The following is a 20,986-nucleotide window of genomic DNA, read 5'->3' as shown; positions in this document are numbered from 1 at the left end:
CACCCTGCGGTAGCACCTTCTGCATCGTCAGTGACAAACGTTCCCCCGCTCCGAGTCAGTCTGAAACACGACTGTTCAAAAGCGGAAAGAATGAGTGGGAAAGGCCTTGTCTCCCTGAGTGTCGGGGCTCCGAGGGAACAGCACCGAGGGGAGGGGAGGGCCGGGCTGGCTCTGGGCTCTGTGCGCGTCCCGAGGAGCGCCCTGGGCTGCGGGAGAGCGCTGCACAGCAGCTCTGGGACAGGACAGCACAACCTCTAGGAGGCCAGATTACACTCTGAATTCACTGCTTTTCTTTCAAGTACTTTACATTTAATCCTTCATTTTCTTCTGAAAGTCACTACAGCATTTTCATTTATTTACTCATTTTGTGTCCAGTTTATCTCTTTTTTAAAATCATCAAATGGTTTTGGGGTTTTTTTTTCTGTTTGGGGCAAGAGGCAGGCGGCAAGACTTTCTTTTAAAATATCCTAATTAAATAACAATACACCCTGTTAGGAAAAATCAGCATCACCAAAGCTACGCCCCCACCCTGTGGCTGAGTGAGAAAGTTGTTAGTTTCAAAGTTGTTAATTTGCTGTCTATGTCTCCTGTGTTTTCCTCAAAAATCCTCTAAAAATTTCATTTCCGCAGCCAGTGCTGAGACAGGAGCCGATCACAGCTAAGTAGGATGCTTACCGGAGTGATGCCTCCGCCGCTGGAGGACAGGTGCCTTTTTGTCACCACGGTGTACAAGCTACATTGCTTCAAAATATTCCTCTAATTTTAGTGGCAGTATGGCAAGACAACTTTAAGAGAAGCTTAAAGCCGGGCATGAGCTTTGCCTGGAACTGCACAGCAACCAGTAAGTGCTGCAGTAAGGCAGGCCAGAAGAGAGGGGTTGCCCCTATGAGCACAGGTACCCTGGTTCCAGACTGGGTACACCATGTCCATGGGGCACCCTACATTTACCATTTCCGTTCAGCATTTACTAGTCCACAGCCCTTTTCCCTAAAGAGTGCCCAAATTTCCCTAAAGAAATGCCCAAAGGCTCATGGGAAATCAGTGAGTTGGTTGAAATGTGGTTCCCAAAACAATTTTGGCACTCAAGTCTGCATGTGACATACCTGGCTTAAGGTAGGTGAAGAATTTCCTGAGCTAGAGGTTGTATCTAGACCAGTTTTACTAGGAAACAATGGGCATATTTCCCATCAAATTCTCCTTTGACACACAAGGTGTTTGCCTTTTCCAGAATCCTTTAGCAGTTCTTTTCACATTTAATGATTACTATATGAATTTTTTTTTTCTTTAGACCTGGTAATTTTCTTGGTTGCATCTTAACTTCATAACTGCAAACAATACAATACCTCTCAGTCACTGTCTATGCTTTATTCACCATTTAAAGATTTTGCAGACCTTCAGTTTATTTCCTCTCAGTGCTCTCCACACCAAGTTAAAATGCTCTAACCTGTTAGACTGTCCTCATATTGAAGCCATTTTGCATGGCTAACCATCTTTCTTTCACTTCCCTGTACTTGTAGCTCTACTAGATGCTTTGAGAGACAGCACTAAAAGGCTTGTGTGAGATATTAAAGAAGTCTGTGTGCCAGGGACCTGTTCTGTGCTGCTTCCACAGAGCTTGGAAATGCTGCTGCTGAGCAGAGAATAAACCCTGACTCCAGCACCTGTTTATTGAATGGCAGCAGCTAATTTAAATTCCAATATTGCATCTGTAGATATACAGAGTATTTCTAGAAACTTCAGTCAAAATAGTGCAGTTAATAGAGATTTCCATGTGTGTGGTTAAAATCAGGTTCTGGCCTGCGTGCAGCAGACATGAATCAACTTTCACCTGTCCCTGTATAATTCATTGCAGATAACTGATTTTGCTAAAGCCACTGCTGATTTATTCTAGCTAAGAACTAATCCCTTTGACTTCTACAAATTATTAATCTTCAAGCAAGATATATGGAGGTAGTTTGCAGTGAGCTTTGCAGAAATAATTTCTTTGCTTCCAACTCTTCAGGCACCTAGACTGCCAGCAGAGCATTTGCATTTCTCTTTTTAACATCAGCCTAAAAATAGGTTTAAGATAAAGATGCTCAGGTAACTTGACAGCAGAGTGACTTGGAACAAATAGAGACTTAGAGGGAACATGATGAACAAAGAAAAAGAATGGCTAGGAAGGGTGGATGGAATTCTCTGTGATTAGAAGATAATATAATACACACATTCAGTTAAACTCTGAAAGCACTTATTTAGACACACAGTGTGTGGTAAAAGGACAGAAGTATTAAGTCCATTTGAAAACAGGGAAACTGAGATCCATGTGTCTGAAGTGGCTGCCAAAGGATACTGTGAATATGGGCAAAACAGAGCCCACTCAAAGGGGCCCCACAACGTCCCACGAGTTTCCAGTCAGCACTCAGATTTTACCTGTGGGCTTGTCAGGCCACCTGTGAGTGCCATGGGACAGCAGCGACTGAGGCTTGTGCTTCTCCTTGGTGTCCCCACTTACCTGAGAACCCTAATACCCTAGAGAAAACTGAAGGTTAACACCACTCCATGCCATAAAGGATTCTGGATTTGAGAAGAAAGAGGGAGATACTATAAACTGTATCACAGGTCCTGCACACAAGCTTTTGTAAAATGTTACATCAGTGTCTCGCTTGGCAGAGGGACAACACCATGAGAATGCAGAGTTGAAGCCTTCCCATGAGCTCAGGGGAGATGGACAAAACTTTTCGAAAATATTCCTGGTATTGAACTCACTAATTAATTGGAAATGCAGCTTATTTCCTTTTCATAGATTTCAGATTTGTGTCAAATCCTAAACACATATAATTGGAGAAGAAGCGTGTGTTAGTTCATACATTCTGTATTCAAGTCAAAACCTTCAGTTTTGGAAGAGACTCTGGGAGAAGGCTGTATTTGCCATTACTCACTCCTCTGATACTTCTTTTCTTTCCACTGTCTGATTCACTTCTTTAATCATATTTCCCCTCTTTTTCTCTTCCTCAATCATACCCACCTACTTAAAACTAATCACATACTAAAAAGTGCATAATTAGGTTTTCATTATGTTCTTTCCTGACATAATTTTTGATTATGTAATTAAGGGTTCTCACTGAGCTCTTGAACTGAGAGAAGATTTTTGGTTTAATTAATCAAATGGTCCTTCTCAATCCAGGGTAGTTTTAAGCAGTGTGTTTTTAAGTCAGGTGCAGAAAGTGTTTCTGTTACTCCTGACATAATACTATATGATCTGATCTTTACCCTCTAAAGCACAGAGAACCATGGAGAAGCATAGCCTTGACAACAGGCTCAGGTATCTTTATCTAAAGAAAAGAAGATGTATCAAACATCAATATGCTTGAAGTAGGATGATTTTTAAAAATTTTTCAAATTCTTTTTTTCTTTTGTAAATTGGAAATTTGTCAGATTTTTATTAAATAGTCAATTAAACAGGGGTCGTTCCAAGTGATTTTTCCCCATATGAGACCATTTACAAGTTTGCAACTCCTTACACTTTTTTCTGACAAATTAACATTCTTACAAAATGTGTTCTTTTGGGAGAGTACTAAAAAAGGCTGCTGAAAGATTTGCAGATTGTATGCAAATAAGTATTTGCCCTGCACTAATACAATCAAGCAAAGGTTCACTCTCTGTATTTTGTTCTCTGTAAGTGAAGTAAAAATAACATGAACAATAGTGCTTGTTTTTGTTTTGTTATAAATTGCTTCTTCCTGACTGCATTTGCATTATTTCCTCTGCCAGTACATTGAACAGGAAAAGCCAGGTACCTCTCTGTCAGCACAACCGATGAATAGAAATTGTCATGAGCAGGTGGAGGCTGGAATTCTGTGGCCAGTTCAAAACTCGTGCTGTTTTCACAACTAGAGCTGGAAAGAATCTTCTGCATGGAACAGAGAGCTGAAGATCATAGAAAAAAATGTTTTATGGCACATAAATACACCTGGAATATGTGGCATCTATCCACCTGCTCTTCTTTTCTCCAGTTCTATTCTTCGCTTTTCCCGACGCACCTCAGTGCTGTTGAAGATATAGAGCATGATTTCAGGGCAAGGGACTGGCACTAGCTCAGCAGTCTGTTGCCAGCTGAAGGAGTTTTGGTGCTCTCAGCTAAAGATCAGACCATGCCTGAGGGGCTGGGGCCCACTCCATGTGCTGTGGGAGGAAGAGGAGCAAACATCACAGAACGCGCTGCTGCATCTCCTGTGTCTTTGACACTTGGTGTTCCAAATGCAGCTGTGCAGAAATGTCATTTCTGGGATTTATTGTCTGCACCTGCAATTTTGGTCAAGGTTTTTTTAATACTGGAGTATATGAGTAAACTAACATGCATTTTGAGATGATATGTGATTTCTTCTCCACTAAATACTAAGAGTGATGGAGGTCTGCATTTGATAAACTGAAGATCTTTGCTAAGGATGGTCTGAGCCAGTTTCATATCACATCTGCACAAAATAGAGAGCTTGGTCATAATACATAATTTATAGGCTCCCTGTGCATCTTGTATCCAGTATAAAACTCTCTCCATGGTTATTGCAGTGTACACATTTTGTGTCTGTAAGGCTGAATTCATGTAACTTGGAAACATTTAGTCATCTGTGTAGCGTGGACTGTGTTTTTGTTGTTGAACTTAACTGAAGTGTGAGCTACCCTTTTTTCTCTTTCGACATTGTTGCATGTTTTCACCACTTCCTTTGTGACACTGTGGTGAACAGGATCAGGAACTGATCAGCTGATCCAGCTCAAATTAACTGGAAGGCAAACAAACAAAAGATCCTTTTTTGAGTCAGATTTGCTCCCTGACAAGCTCAGTGTGCAACCCCCAAGAGTTACTGCAGGCATGAGAGGAGGTGTTCAGTCCTGTGGCAAGGGCAGGGATGGGAGAAGGATGGGATTGCCTCCTTCGGCAGTAACTCATCTGCAGATCAGTTTAAAGCCATTTGTGAAACTACAGCCTTGCACAAGTGCCTGCATCAACACTGGATGCAGTCCTAGGAATTATAACCACTTGTATAAGGTCAGTGCATGGGCTGTGAGCTCACAGTGTAGGGGGAGAAAGACGTTCTAGGAAATCATCACCAGCTCTAACAGAATACTAATCAACTATAGCAGTCCCTCTAGGGAAGGGGAATCACACTTTTTTGTACTATTGATACTTTCAAAACAGGCTTCTTTCTTTTTCCCTGGTTGATCTTTGTGCAGAAACATTAGAAGTGTAGCAATAAAAATGCCATTAAACTGATAGTGTCACTCGTTGAATCACAGAACACTTTCATTTGAATTACAGTGTAAATGCTGCACAAATCTTAACATGAAGCCATTAGTAACAGAGTGAGGAGGAGGCTCATGTGCTTTGCCATGGAAGATGGAACTGTAGACTCAATGCTATGCTGAGGTTGCTTTTCAGGGGAAAAAGGAAAGATAATTTGATAGAGAATGCTTTGTTTAAACAAAAACTACTTACCAAAGTCATAGGTATCTGTCTCTGGCCTGCACAATGTTTGGCTTTTATTGCTCATAGGGACATCCTAGTGTGAGGTGAGTATAAAGTGTACAGGGTTAAGCAGAATGTTCTTTCCTGTTCTCAGGATGCTTTGAACTGGATTGCACAGACAGTTTTACAGCTTTACATCCATTGCTGACCTCTGTGATGTTTTATTACATCAACAGTCCCAAGTGTTCAAATGGACCGCCACAATTCAGACTTTTCTGGGAGTCTTGGAGACTTCTGACAGCAGCCCTGAGCTCTGTCAGTCCCTGGGGAAGGTGGCAAAATGTCTTTATGCTTGCTTTCTCCCAAGCACAAAGAGAGAGAACAGCTCTTTAGAAGCGTGCAGACAAAGCCTTCTCCTGCACTAGGCCTGAGCTGTCACCGCTCCAGCACCAAAGTCCCCACAGGGTCCCACGTTTCCTGTGCTCCTCTCGAGGGGCAGAAGGCAGTGGTTTGTATGTGAGTGTGGGCTGTGGCTGGATTTCTGTCTGGTGTGCACAGGGCAGCAAAGCACGCTTGTGTGAGGGCTCACACAAACACGCCAGCTGCGCTCACTGACAATGCTGCTTGCTGAAGGGTGGAAAGGGGTGGGTTCGTAAGGCTGAGCCTCTGCATTTCACTGGGATGATGATATGGAAATTGTTTTTCCATTCTACTGGCTGAAGAAATTACAGAACCATTTCTGTTTCAAATTGAACATGCTGCCCTAGAACACCGGACCAGGACAGTTAACACGTTCTCTCCTCTGTGCCAGTTCCATATATTGCCTCTCAGTTTTTGCACCTTTGCACTTTGTAACTTTCCTTAAAATGGGGGCCAGGACTCAAGTGATGAAGTACAGAGACACGGGAAAACTAGAGCAACAAAATAGTGGTTTTGGAAAGAAGGCCAAAAGATATAATATAAAGATGAGACTGAGATTTTCAAGAAGACTGTGGAAAAGTTTCCATTGACAATAGCATAGAAAAATATTTTTGCACTTTATAAACTGAACCACTCTGAAGGGAGAAAGAAAGGATCAGTTCCACAGCCCCAGTTTCTACACACACATTTCAGTTTTTTCAATATGTTTCTTCTGATGCAGTAACATTCAGTGTCGTAAAGCATTTGGGAAATACTGCAAGGAAAAAGAAAGTGAAGCTTAAATAAAATAAGAGTGACTGGATAGCTCACTGGACCTGTTGAGTTATGCATTCTAGTTCTAGTCCAACAGGAAGAAGATACAATAAGCCAAAACAAAGCTCCTTTTGTCTCAATGAAGATTCCTCTGAAGAATACCTAACTGCAACTAAGAATAGATGAGTTCAGTAATGAGCAGAAAGAGGAAACCTTTCCTGCTGAGAGGAAAGGAAACAAGCCTTCTTAAATCTGAATCAAGGAGCTAAGGACCTGGCTTCGGGAAAGACATGAAGAGCTCTGCACATACACGCACAAGGTCCACACTGTATGGTAAAGCTAGGGACATTTCTTGATGACACTGAGTTTCTTACAAGAAATGATGAGAAATAAAGATCAGATTAAAGGTCAGAGAGAAGGTCACTTATCATTTTAATTCCTCATACGCCTACTCATATCTTCTGACTGAAGTTATCAACCATAATTGAAAACCAGGACCTTCAGTAGCTTAGTATTATGTTTCCTTTGTTTTTACTGGGTACAAGGTTTGTGTCAACAAAATCTGCCTCATGATACACTTACCTTGGTGCAAAGCAGAGAGCTGTGCAAAGCAGGCTGTTCTGGGCACAGATACAACATGGAACAGCCATTCAGACACACACAGCTCTAACTAGCACTTGCTTGTGTGGCAAGTAAAGTCTCATTATCACCTCTCAGACAGGAAATTTGCAAGTGGGTGATTATCCAGCCCCGGGTCTTCCACCTCTCCAGCACCTCAGGGTGTGGGAGCTACTCAACTGCATTTGCATCTTTCCAAACAATTACACTTCTCACTCTGCAGGAAAAAGCAGGAGCTGGCAAAAATATTTTTCCCAACTGCTCCTTCACTCTGGCTGCTATCCTTTAAAAATAAATGCCCTTTTTGTTGTTTTCAGAACATGTTGTTTCTAATGCTTCTCTGTATTTAGGTAATTGCAGACTTTTGTGGTTTAGATATGGTTCTAAACACTGTAAAAGGAAAATAGTTAGAAATTTTCAAGCCTGAATATGTTAAGCTCTTAAAAATGACTGTGTTTAGGGCTGCTGCTCATCAGAAACACACGCTGCTATCAGTGAGAGCAGTGGTTGTTCAGTAATATGGGCCATGAAGGCAATAATATTTGAACATGTGAACACTTTGATTTAAAGTCTGATCTTCAGATTCTGTTGCATCTCTGCTTGTCTGAACACTGTTATATTCCTAACACATCCTCTAATGGTTACATATTATTTGTTATCATAACAAGGAATAGAGGCTGCAGTTCAGCATTGAAGGGTCTGTGTCTGCTCCTGTCCAGCACACGTGATTTATTGCGATAGCATCATGTGAGTCTGGTACCACAGCTGATCTCAGGATTGGTTCCTTCTGCCAGGACAAGTCAAAAAAAATCTCTAACTTGGTTTTGATTGAAAGGTCAAAACAAAATTTATTTAACAAAATTATTCTGTGGGACAGACTTTGAAATGTGAAAGAAATGAAAACTGCAGATTTGGAGTATAGCCAAAGTATGTATTTCAGATTTTTTTATAAGAAAGTGCAAGTTCTCTTGTGTGAGAGAGAACTGCAAATCTGATCTCTCCTGATGGCTTTATAAGGAAAGAAGAATTTAATTTGTATTTACTTAAAATTGTATAAATCTCAGTTATTCAAAATACTGCTATTATCCTTTCTAACTTACTTCAAGATAAAATATTGGGCCAAAAGGTAAATCCCAGCAGTGAGCAGAAGCGCTGCAGTCAGGTTTGAGAGCCGGGCACTGGCTGGCAGCAGTGCAGGGCTGGCTGAGGTGCAGGGCTGAGGTGCAGGGCTGGCAGCGGTGCAGGGCTGGCAGCCGTGCAGGGCTGAGGTGCAGGGCTGGCAGCAGTGCAGGGCTGGCAGCAGCAGCTCCTGCCCAGCCTGGCCCAGCTTGGTGGACAAACAGCTCCAGTGCATCTCCTGCCAAGTGATTTTTCTTTTCATCTCATGACATTGCACAGTGCTGTTCAGATGCACTGTCTGTCCTTTTTTCACATTACAGAGCTTCTCTGGGCTGGAGTGCAAGTTCTAGGTGAGGCTGCTGGCAGTGAGGTGGTCAGAAGACACAGAAGGTCTAAGACTGGGATTTGAAGAAAATAGCATTGTCTATACAATCATGGTGAAATGCCTCGCTAACATCACATAAATACTTGCATGGTTACTCACTCAGGATTTACCTCAGCTATATTGCTAGCGGTGGGAGAACGCTTTACTGTGTGGATTTATTGACGTTAGGGCATGCAGTGTTGAACTGGAAAAAATGAGACAGTTGAGCCAGTGAATCAAATGAGGATCCCCCCCGGGAAATCCACTAATAAGTACATTACTGGACAGTGGGAAACGTGGCTGGAAGCCAGGCAGAATAAATAGAATCAGTCCTGAAGGAAATTATTAAAAATGGGCAGAAGAAGAGAAAAGAAGTTCTGTGCTAATGCTGGACTGGGAACTAAGCTACTGTACAGACCAGTGCTGGTTTTCCAAGAATTTTCCTGTCCATTCTGCATCTATTTTTAGACTGTGGTTTCCTTCCTAAAACGAGCTATGTAGCAATACGCCAGTGGGAAAGTGCTGCGAGGTTAGTCCTGTCAGTCAGTGCAGAGCACCTGGCCTCTGGGCAGAAGTCCAGAGGAGCCTCTTGCCAAGGAAGTAGCTTGTACAAACTGTGAACTCTGCCCACCTGTTAGGCATTGTTTGCTCATGATTTATGTCTCGCACTACAGACGTACTTGCCACAATGAGCTATTTACAGCAGTTTAATAGTAATTCTGGTAATTGGCACTGAATCCACTGGCAAGCACATGCATGCAGATAAATGTATTTCTTCCCCTTGGTCTGCCTTCTGTCCCACGGCAAAGGCTTTCTTTCTTTGTTTGCCTGCAGCCAGCAGCATCGCTCTGCAGCATGGCGCTGCGCTCAGCAGCAACATTGCACTGGGCTGTGTTGCTTTTGAATTAGCCAAATTACTAACATTCTTCCCTCAGAAATCAGCTACTGTAATTTTAAAATGCTTTGAGGAAAAGAATATTTGAAAATAGTTGTAAGAATGATACCAACCCCACTGTTCTTTGACTGCACTTAGTTACACAGAGATGTCAGTGTAAGGAGAGCACAGCGTGCTGAGCAGGCCTAATTAGAGTTTAGAACTGTCTGTCTGTCTCTGTGGCTGAGACGTTGTGTGGGCTGGGAGACACTGAGGCATTCTGCCCTGTGCAGGTGCATCTGGTGTCCAGGTGAAAGAAGCCCTTGGCTTTAACCAAACTTCAGCCAGGGGAGCGTGCCATCCAGCAGCTCTGTGCCCTTCACTGCCGCTGGCAATCAGAGAACCCGGGGCCTGCTGCTGACTCCTGGCTCTCTGAAATCCAAACCACAACCTCAGTGCAGCCCTGCACCTATGAATTCAGACACTACTCCATGGCTTCAAAAACAAGGGTTTTGCCTGATAGAAAACATTTTTTAAATCTCCGTTAAACCATCTGTTCAATCTATTTTCTAAAAATATCCATTTCCTTCTCTCCTGAGAACTAATCCTATCCCACGATAAAAACCCTAAAATCAGAACTGATAATTTGGCTGACAATAAGTGAAGAGCTCTGCTGCTTAATTAGTTCTGCAATGCTGCTGACAGTAATTACAGCCTCCTTTTGTGTCAATAACTAAGTCAGCAACTCTCAAAAAAGATTCAGGGCTTTATTTGTCTTTTAGTTATGTCATTTCTGCATCACTGTAATTTCAGTGATAACAGTAGAGTTACCCTTAATGTGCAGCAGTGCAAGTGAAAGGAGCACCCAGACGTGTACACTGGGCTGCGTTTGCAGCCACATTTCCGATTGGGAGCACATTTAGAAAAGATGCGTCTGAAAATACAAGCACTGGTCCATTTTCCCTGGGAAATAACACTAAACTGATGCTTTGTACAGGTGTTCGGAGCCTTTGTTAGTGGTTCTGGGGAGAAAAATTGCAGTTCTTGACAAATCAACACTAAAGGTTCGTTAATGACATTTTAAAGAGTTGGAGTCCTGCTGTTTGAAAAAAAAGGAAACAAAACTGCAGTCTAGAGAACTGAATGTGCTCCTGTATTCTCCATTAGACGTGGCCATCTGAATTTGAAGGAGACCTTGGTGGAACTCACGGGAGCGGCAGCGGCGCCAGGAGGGCGGCAGTGCAGCGAGCAGGGCTATGGCGGCCCGGCAGCCCTCAGCGGCGCTCCGCCTGCGAGCGGCTCACCAGGTTCAGTGGGTACCCGGTCATTCACGGAGGGTTAACTTCCGTAACTGAAAATTTAATTTGTAGTGAGTCTTCATTAATGTACTACTTTGGCTGTTTTAGACACGCTCTTTCTCCACGCCTCGTTACAGGACTGTGTGACAGTTAACAGGGATAATGCGAATGGCGACACTTAGGTTAGAAGCGTTATAAAACCGAGCATTTCACCAACGAGACCGCCCGGGCAGTAATTTACAGCTTTCCTCCGGCAGCGACGGCCCCGGCCCTCAGCCTCCGCCTCCGCCCTCAGCCCCGGCCCTCAGCCTCAGCCTCAGCCTCAGCCCGGGACCCGGCCCTCAGCCTCAGCCTCAGCCTCGGCCCTCAGCCCCGGCCCTCAGCCTCCGCCTCCGCCTCCGCCCTCAGTTCCGGCCCTCAGCCTCAGCCGCAGCCCCGGCCCTCAGCCTCCGCCTCCGCCCTCAGCTCCGGCCCTCCGCCTCCGCCCTCAGGCTCCGCCCTCAGGCACCGGCCCGCCCCTCGCCCCGCCCCCTGAACGGCCCTCGCCCCGCCTTCTGCTCTGCCCCTGACCACGCCCTTTGGCCCCGCCTCTCGCGCCACCTCTGACTCCGCCCTTGTCTCCGCCCCTCGCCCCACCCCTCACCTCGCCCTCGCCCCCGCCCCTCGCTCCGCCTCCGTCACGCGCGGCCCCGCGGGCGGGGCCAGGGCCGGGTCGAGTCACGTGACGGTGCCAACATGGCGGCGCCGTGGCGGCGGCGCGGCCGCTGAGGGAGGCGCGTCCCTTCCGGGTGGTGCCGCGGGCCCCGAGTGCCCGCCCGGCTCCTGCTCCCGGCCGCGCCATGCAGCCACCGCCTCACGAGCAGGACGCCCGCACTAAGAGCATGTTCGTGTCGCGGGCCCTGGAGAAGATCCTGGCGGAGAAGGAGGCGAAGCGGCCCCCGCACGGGCAGCTGCGGACAGCCTGCCAGGTGGCGCTGGGTGAGTCGGCCCGGCCCGGCCCGGCCCGCACAGGGCACGCGGGGCGCGGCGGTGACAGGGGCCCAGCCCTCCGGCACATGTCCCCTCCAGCTGGCGTCCCGGCAGGGTGCGGGAGAGCCTCTCGGGACCTTGGAGCGGAGAGATCTCCCTCCAGTGCAGGCCGTGCAAATACCAGGGGAAATCCCACAAATACCTGTTTTGTTAAGTTCTAGTCTCGGTGTGAAACAGTAGCGACTTGGTCTTGCCATTTCGGTTTTGAGAAAATTAATTCCTTTTGGACTAGGAAACAAGAGTTTTTAAGGCCCTCTTAGGGACTTAGGGAGTCCCAGAGCTTCTGGGGATGTTAAATCTGACCTCTGATCTCCAGGTCGTGTTTACACTGGCTGAGGACTGTTAGCATTGTGGCCAAGTACACGTAGTATCTGTGATGTTTTCAGAGCTGAAAGCGCTTTTTGCGAATTTGGTGGACTGGTCCTGAAATCTGCAAGTACGAGCTTATGTTAAGGTTTCTGTGGTGAAAGTTCTGACAGCTTGTGGTGTGTCACAGAGAGGGAGAAGATAAACTGAGTAGAACAGTAGAGCTCTGCAGCTGCAGTTCTCCATGGCCCTTTCTTAATTTGCAAAAGTGACACTTTCAGTTTTGGTTGCTTCCCATCAATATTTTCCTTTGAATTGGGAACATTTAGTGTATCCAAGGCAGAAGAAAAGACAGGTTGGGTATGTAAGGAGGCTGGGCAGGTGCAAGTTGTGTCCCGGGCAGAGTGAGCTCAAAGAAATGCTGTCATTTTTATCCTCCTCCCAGCCGTCTTTACTGCCAGGAGATGTGTAGGAGCTACCTGTAGTGCAAACACATATGCCCCAGCAGTCAGAGACTGCTTTTCCTAATGAGTTTCTTTTCCTGATCTCTTCCCCCACATGCACTGAACCCATTTACAGGGCTGAGAACCTTGTTTTGCTGCTGTATAAATATATTTAGAGGTTGAGGAATGGAACTTCCTTGTAAGATGCCTGGTGAAGGTCTGTGTTTGCTCAGGCATTGCAGGTGAAGATTTTGGGAGAGTGTTGTGCAACAGCCCCGTGGCACCTGCCGGCGTGTGGGAGGGGAGCTGATGCTTGTCATGGTGCACATCATAAACCTGCTTTGAAACGGAGCCCGTGGGCTTTCCTGGGCTAAAGTAGAGGTCAGCAGAAGGAGATAACCTTCTGTTGACCAGCTGTTAGGGGCCTGGATGACTGTATGGGAGGATCTCTGTTATGTTTGGTGAATAGTACTTGATCATTTTAGGTTGCTAACAGGAATGGGGTTTCTTTTATTTACATGTGATTTTTTTCCCCAAACTTTATTCTATTTTAGTTAAGCCTTTTTTTTCTTTTCTTGAGTGAAAAAATCAGTTTTATTTCCATATACTTAATTTTAATTAGGCATATACTTTGTATTAACTAAGACTATGACAGTTCCAAAAGTTTCAACTTAATTTTCAAGCTCTGTAAATATGTGAGGAAATGTGGGGAGAATGTTACTGGCAATCTGCAGAATTCAGGCCAAACTTTGTAACCAAGAGAAACTGTCAGGGATGAAAGAAGCTTCAGTGTTGTAAATAAAAATAAAAAGTCCAATTAACACTGAATAAAAATAATTCTGTTTGAAAGAAATGTAGTTACTTTATGAAAGTGGTCATTGTGTCAGCTGTTGTCTGCTGCACTTTTCGCCAAGTAATACTTCAAATAATCCCTTTCTACTTACGAAGCCCCTTCTGCTGTGCAGTGTTCTCTGTGCAGCGGTGTTTTCATTGGAGCCTTGTGGCATTGTGCCAGCTATAAACCAGGCAACATGGAGCATGTGTAGCTGATACCTGCTCCTGGGACCAGGGAAGTCTAAGATGAATTTTTTTTCCAAATAGGAAGTCTAAGCTGTATTCTACAGCTGCCTAAGAGAAATGATCCAGTTTTTATGGCTTCTGCTATGGTGTTACTGCAGTAGTGTTTCTGTTACTTACCTGTGCTTTACATTTGTTGTTTGGTGAGACAGAAGTTTCTAACCGTGGGAATGATGCTCTTGCTTTCTTACATGAGTTCTGTATTGGTTTGTACATGTAACTCCTTAATTTAAGAATTTAAGTAAACTGCTACTGAATGTTGCTGTCTCTCTTGTGTAGGAAATATAAGTATTCTTTAATTCTAATTTTAATCTGCTTTAATTTTTCTAAATTTAAATTCTTCTATCCTTTTTTCTGTGTAGTTCAGTCATTTCACTGGCCTAATACTGACCAGTTTTGGACTACAAGATACACATGATCTTGTAGAAATCAGAAGTAACATAGGTGCAAGTAGGACAGAAATACAAGTGTGGAGGAAAAGGAACAGAACCACTTCACAGTGGTGCTTTTTTTGGGTTTTTTGCCTCTTTCCACGCCCTCCTTTGAAATACACAGCGTTAATGTTAAGTAAGCAGAGTTTGAATAGATTCCTTCATTCAGTCTCTTGCTTCATCAGTAGGTGTAACGGTTGTCTCCTGTAGTTGTAGTGCCAGTAAACCCCAGGAGAGACTGGGAGAAATTGAGGGTTTTAAACAGAGAAGCTGTTCTGCTCTGCTTTAGAAAACTGTGTTTTAAAGAAAGTTTCTTTTCAACAGACCATTGTATTGTATAAAAATAGTTGTTTAATAAGCATTTGCATTTACATAAAGCTCCAGGTACACATGATTCTTAATAAATCTGAAAAATTTGCAGTGGAATACTGACAGTCTGTATCCCAGCAGTTCATGTTAGACTAATGCTAACTGTGCACCTGGGTCACTCACATAAACTATTAGTCCTGCCCTACTGGGGCTGTTTTTAATGACATACTGTGCAGCCACGCTGGTTCTGCAGCCTTCTCTGATAGCAGCTCCACATACATATCTTCAAGCTTTGTAAGCAACAGAATTTGTTTAGTTAGCTTGTTAACAAGTTAAAATCTTTTCAACCCTGCTTTCACCTAGGAATCTGGTTGCATGTTGAGGAAGTCTCTGTGTATAAATGACAAATGTCCAAAATAAGTTGTGTTTCTTCGTTTGGCCTCTTGGCCAGCGTGTTCAGAGGGCAGAGTCCAGCTTGGCCCGGCCCTTTTCTGGAGGGCTCTGCACAGCCACGTGTGGTCGATGCCTGTTGGGCTTTGCATGGAGTGGAAGGCAGGCTGGGCTTGGGCAGCGCGGGCGGCTTTACTGGGCTGGGGGAGGGAAGCTCTGCCTGCTCCTCCTGTTTGTGTTGGCCCTGCTGCTCGGACCGTGGCCCGTGGCCTTGTGCCAGCACAAGCCATTTTTTGCACAGGGGCTCGCTTGTTGCCGCTGACACAAACCTGACTGTAAGGCCGCAGAGCAGGCATCGAGCTGCAGGCAGATAACAAATGCCCTCTGGTTTAATGTGTAGTTTTCAGTACCAGTGAACTGAACCCATCCATCTGCTAGAGAAAGACAGCTACCCAATGTGATCTTCATCCTGCTTTTATGGCCAGAAACTCTGGAAGAAGTTGCTGCAAAGCCATGCTTGGTAGGAATGCTGCCAGACTTTGGTGTGACGGGCAGCACAGGGGCTGAAGACGTTTCTGATTGAAGGAGGCGCCGTGGGAGAGACAGGGAGCTCTGGTACCTAAAGCACCAAGTCAAGGGTCAGCATTGTGCTGGGGTGACCAGATGTTGACCAAAACTGGGACTGTGTTCTGTAGTTGCAGAAGGGAGTTGAGCTGTGGCCCTTACTCCTGTGACTGGAGAAAAACAGGACCAGTGGCGGGCGGTTTCTGGAAGCTGGCCGTGTCTGGTTAGGGCTTGGCAAGCTGTTCTTGGCAGCAGACTTCAATTAGGCAACTACTTCTGTTTTACTCATTTGTGATGGTCAGGCCACCAAATGAGTACTTCAGATGTGGAGGTTTTCAAACTGTTTTGATGCAATGAGTAGCAGAAGTATGCCTGCAGCTGCCTTTTGTCCTTTCATCTATTCTTTTCTGCCAGTATATGTATTAAAATACTGTTGTGGTGAAGATGTTTTCATATGGCTTTAGAAAAGCTTTTATTATAATAAAACTGTGGGGAACTTGGTCAGGCCTTGGCTAGATCTTTTCTGTTGTTGTTGTTTATAGAATACTTCTGAGAGTTAAACTGTTGTTGCTCTAATATGGGATATTATTCTTGCATTGTTTTTCCAGTGCAAGATCTATGACAAGTATCTGTAAAGATGGGCATGATCATGTCTCCCTAAGGCTATAATATTTGTGAATCTTTAAATTCAACATCTTTTTTACTCTGCAAAACAATCAGTATGGGGGGGAAATGATCTCCTTGAAAGAAAGAGAAACTTAGTGAAGTTTTGGCATTAGAAAAATGTCTTCATTAAGAAAAAGCTCTGTACACCGTAGTTCTACAGAGTGTCTGAAATACAGCATTAATTATGTTTTGCTGACCCTGGCATTCTGCTGTGCTTGGGATTGTAGCTATAGCTAAAATATGCCTTTCTCTGCCAAAACCTGGAGGCAGGACTAAGTGTTCTGAAGGTGTAAAGCTACCCAGAAGACTCTGTGTTTTAAGCAGCTGTTCCTGGATGCTATGGGAATGTGCTGTGCTGAGAGCAAGGCAGATCAAAACAGGGACACAATACATTGGTGGGTCACATATGTTCTCTTTGGATTATAATATGGTGTTAAAGATGGGGAAGGTAATTAAATCAAAAGGCCTGAACTGAAATTATGTTGAACTGAATTTCTGACTAGTCACCTGATTGGTATGCCAGCTGGATCCTGGAATGAAAAGCACAGTGGTTTAAGAAGTGGTGCTGTGCAAGATTTATGTTGTCTGTTTGGCACAGAAAACCTTGGTCATTTCTTACCAACAACCTCCATTCTGTTGTCTCCTCTCCAGTTGAAGCCTAAAGCATCAGGGGATGGTGGTGCTGGCTTTGCTTTGTCACAGAGCTGCAAAGTTCCTACTGACCTTGAAGCCCCCAGGCCTCAGTGCTGAATGCTGGGCTTGGCATCTGCAGGGCTGGCAAGTGACAACTGTTCTGTAGAGCTGCTGGGTATGGTTGTGTGATGGCTTTGAGGGGAGCTGGGAACACTGTGCACCCCAGGCTCTTCCACTTTTCTGGTGTCTCTCTGGCTGACTGTGGGGTGGATAACATTACTTCAGTTGGTATGGCATGATTGTGTGCCATGAGAGCTGAGGGATGTCAGACTGATGCTCATTAACAAGTGGATATGGCAGAGGGAACAGTAATCCTGGATGGAGCTTCTCACTCACAGCTTATAGTTATACAGGTTTTCGCTATGTTCTGCTTCCATTTTCTCTATCCAGTGTGGGTAGTAGTTTTACAAAATCAGTACACGCTGTGAAGATTAATTCCTGTGCCATTTACTGACAAGCAGGTCGGGACAAAACCCTGTAATCTGCTGCAGTCCCTGTTCCTTAGTATGATTTGTGTATTGATTCTATTGAGACAGAAGAAATTCCTGAGGTTCAGAGACAGCACTGAAATAATCTGAGCTGTGGACATCTGATCACAAACAGTGGTGTCTCTCCAGAGTTGTGGAGTACAAATACTGAATGAATGGTCATTTTCTAATACCTGTAATTGAAACAAGATTTGTAAGCATGGTAATTTGCAGAGTCAGGGTAGTTTGCAGCATGTGCTGTAGGGTGGGATGGCAGGTTCTGCTGGTGTCACAGATGATGCAGTTGTGAAGCCTTACTGTGGGAGCTGGTTTAGATATGGATTTGTCAGTGTTCACAGTGGGTGCTTATGCTGGTCTGTATTGTGCGTCATGGTGATACCTTAGAAGTCCTCAAAAAGCCTTACTAGAATCTTTGGGATCTGCGGCTGAATACAAGAGAAATGAGAAAGGAACTTTCTTCGTCTCTGTAGTTTTATGAAAGCTCTTTGAAAGTGTAGTTAAAAAAAAATCTGCTGGCAAAAGGACAGAGTGCATTTGAGATTTCCTATCTCCTGGGAGCTTATCCAGCTGGTTCTTGTTGTAAGGCTTAGGATGAGCAATCTGGGGGAAGGTTGGATGCATTGGACTCATGGTTTATGCAGTAGTTTAAAGGCTTCTACAGACCTGAGCGCTCTGTGATGTGGACTTACACTTGAATAGAAGTTGCATACTATGCCTGAGAGTTCTAAAGATACCTTTTATTGAGAAAGATACCTTTTGTTTGGAAAAAGTAGCTTTTTAAATGTAAAATTGGAGAGATACATCTTTCAATAACTGGTGAAACTCTGATCTCTGAAGCTGAGGTGTTACAGGAATAGACTAGTAAATATCTTTGCTTTATTACTCTGTTATTGATAATGATAACTAAGGCTTGAATTTTTTTTTTTTTTTTTCTCTTCCAGATGAAATAAAAAGTGAGCTGGAAAAGCAAAGGTAAATTATTAATTACTCTAAACAGAAGTGTGTGAGAAGAACAAATGGAATTATTTTGTGGAAGTGTAAGAGTGTATATACATTATAGCAGTGAGTTTGTGAATACCCAGACCCACCTTTCTGCCAAGAACGTTGCCTGGCCTGTGTGTTTCACTTACACAATGTTTGTGGCTGTGGGTACTCAAGTCATAACTGCCTATGCATTTCACCAGGAAAAAATTGTGAAATTTCTAAAAGGTGCCAGTTTTTTGCTTCCTTTTACTGGACTCAGTAACCTGATAGGAAGTATGGGGAGTAGTACATACCCTCTGTTTGATAGCTTGTGCTCTTTGTTACCTAGATCAAGAAGATCAATTTAAATATTACAGCAATGAAAGTTTTAAAAAAGTTTTCCAGCACTGTGCTGTGATTGAAAATGAGCAAATGGGTCTCCAGATGTGTTTCTGTTTGCTTAGTGTTCTGCTTATGGGCACTGTTTAATCCATTTTGAATAACATGGGTAGATGTATCAGTTGTGTAGGAGTTTTCCAATATTTCAGATAGTGGGACAGTGTTGGAGTATAGTGAGGAAAGAGTTAAGCTGAAAAAGAGACAAAAAAGATCAGATAGAATATAAATAAATGTAAAATGGATTTTGTGTGATTTTTAAAGAAAATTGGTCTTTGTTTAAGAAAGTATGTGCAAGAAAGGTGCAGTATATTTGTATGCTGCTGTGCATTATTTAGCTCTAAATCAAAAAGGAGAAAGTGTAGTTTGCTGTGATATACATGCTTAGAAAAATTAATAATTCTTTGTATCTGACCTAGAGAAGGCACTGCTGCTCCACCAAAAGCAAATTTCATTGAAGCAGATAAATATTTCCTTCCATTTGAGCTGGCCTGCCAGTCAAAGTCTCCACGCATCGTCAGTACTTCCCTGGATTGTTTGCAGGTAAGTGTTGTGGGTAAGCTTGGTCAGAGTGAGGTGGAGAAAGCTGCAGTGACCAGATCTGGCACACAGCTCCCGCAGCGAGGAGTGGCCCTGCCCCAGGGTCACCCCAGCCCCTGCCCCAGGTCCCTGCCCCAGGGTCACACTCGGCCGGGCACTGGGCACAGGGAGGAGTGTGGCTGCCCTGCTGCCGCCCCTTTGCTGGGGCTGGGGGATCCTCACACCCAGCACTAAAGGTGCTTCGTCTGTCGTGCTCCACCTGGAGTGTTACCACCTGGAGTTTCTTGTGGTGCTGATGTGACAGAGGAAGTCACACTCTGGAAAAGACTGGTGTTAAAATGTTTTTCTCTGGTTATGGTATGAAGAAATGGCCTGAGTTGAAAAAGCTTTTGTGTCATACTGAAATCTGTTTTGTCCACATATGTGAGCAGTCAAAGTATTTGCTGGCCAGACAATAATAGATGGTGTTAAATTTTTACATTAAAACTGGTTAAGTGAGGTATGCTATCTAAACACACCTTTTTATGCTGTGCTAAACTGTGTTTTTCTTAACAGTATATGGTCATCTAAGCTGCATTCTTTCTGTCTAGAAACTCATTGCTTATGGGCACATCACTGGCAATGCTCCGGACAGCGGAGCTCCTGGAAAACGACTGATTGACCGAATAGTGGAAACCATTTGCAATTGCTTTCAGGGTCCTCAAACAGATGAAGGAGTACAGCTGCAGATAATTAAGGTATTTTGTTCAATTCATTTTGGTGCAATGTTAATTTGCTTTCTCTCTCATTTTGTAACTGAAAAAAAAGAAAGGCAAAGTATTGCTGAAGGCCCATTTGCTCCATTTCTTGCATTGTTCTGTGTGTCACTGCACTCAGGGCGGCTGTCACCAGAGCAGAATTGGTGAGGAAAATGTACTTCCTATTGGGAAAGCAGGATGTAAAGGAATATTTTAAAAATGTTTGTCCTTTCTGAGATAAACCATCTTTCAGACAACTTGGTGCTCCTCTTAGAGGCTCACTGCCTACCTCCATCAGGCCAGGGAATTGCTCTCAGCCCTGATAGCAGGCCCTGGAACTGGGATGCAGTGCCATGGAATGCTGTCAAGCCTGTCTGCTCCCCTGGCCATTTTGCCAATGTATGTTCTCAACAAGGTGTGGTATTATCCATCAGTAGTGTGTGTTCTGGTTCTGAAATCTTCTTGGGCTACTGTAGCTGAGGTTGGAGGTTAGTGAACCTTCTAGTAATCCATCTTGACATTAGTGTAGGCCAGTTGACTCTTGTGTGGAAATGAAGCTATGGAATATAGTAAATTTTTTTGGAGGTGGAGTATCTTCCTCGGTGGAAAGTTAGTTTTGATAAGACCCTCTAAGAATAGCTCAAGAGAGAGTAGAGATGTGGAAGTCCTTTTGAACTTTCTTTGATTTGAAATGTTGTTGCTTGTAAAGCCTTAAAAAAAGGTATCTGTGTTTTGTAGCAAATGCAGTGATTATTCTGGAAGACATGTGTGAGGAGTGTTGCTGACTACTTGCTCAGGTTTCATTTTTACCATGTTATGGACTTTCCTAGGCTCTTCTCACTGCAGTAACCTCTCCATATATAGAAATTCATGAAGGAACAATTCTTCAAACGGTTAGAACCTGCTACAACATCTATCTGGCCAGTAAAAATCTTATTAACCAGACAACTGCCAAAGCTACCCTTACACAGATGTTAAATGTAATTTTTACACGGATGGAAAATCAAGCTGTAAGTAGATATTACTTTTTCTCATCTCAAATGTTTAGGCTTACAAATGACTGAA

General features: G+C 44.0%; 1 protein-coding gene across 1 annotated transcript in view; it reads left to right on the top strand.

Moving 5' to 3' along the window:
- The first annotated feature begins 11,605 nt into the window (after positions 1-11,605).
- The window catches only part of ARFGEF2 (ADP ribosylation factor guanine nucleotide exchange factor 2), a 35,490-nt gene continuing 26,109 nt past the window's right edge, over positions 11,606-20,986 (top strand). Inside the window, exons 1-5 of the mRNA XM_041478427.1 lie at positions 11,606-11,867; positions 18,227-18,257; positions 19,064-19,187; positions 19,775-19,921; positions 20,752-20,931. Of these exons, the coding sequence (XP_041334361.1) occupies positions 11,729-11,867; positions 18,227-18,257; positions 19,064-19,187; positions 19,775-19,921; positions 20,752-20,931 (621 nt within the window). The 5' untranslated portion in view covers positions 11,606-11,728. The remainder of the gene's footprint in view (positions 11,868-18,226; positions 18,258-19,063; positions 19,188-19,774; positions 19,922-20,751; positions 20,932-20,986) is intronic.

The sequence above is a fragment of the Pyrgilauda ruficollis genome, unplaced genomic scaffold (genome assembly GCF_017590135.1).
Source record: "Pyrgilauda ruficollis isolate IOZ18807 unplaced genomic scaffold, ASM1759013v1 scaffold45, whole genome shotgun sequence".
Lineage (NCBI taxonomy): Eukaryota > Metazoa > Chordata > Aves > Passeriformes > Passeridae > Pyrgilauda > Pyrgilauda ruficollis.
The sequence above is the reverse complement of the archived record's forward strand: the minus strand, read 5'-3'. Positions and strand labels throughout refer to the sequence as shown.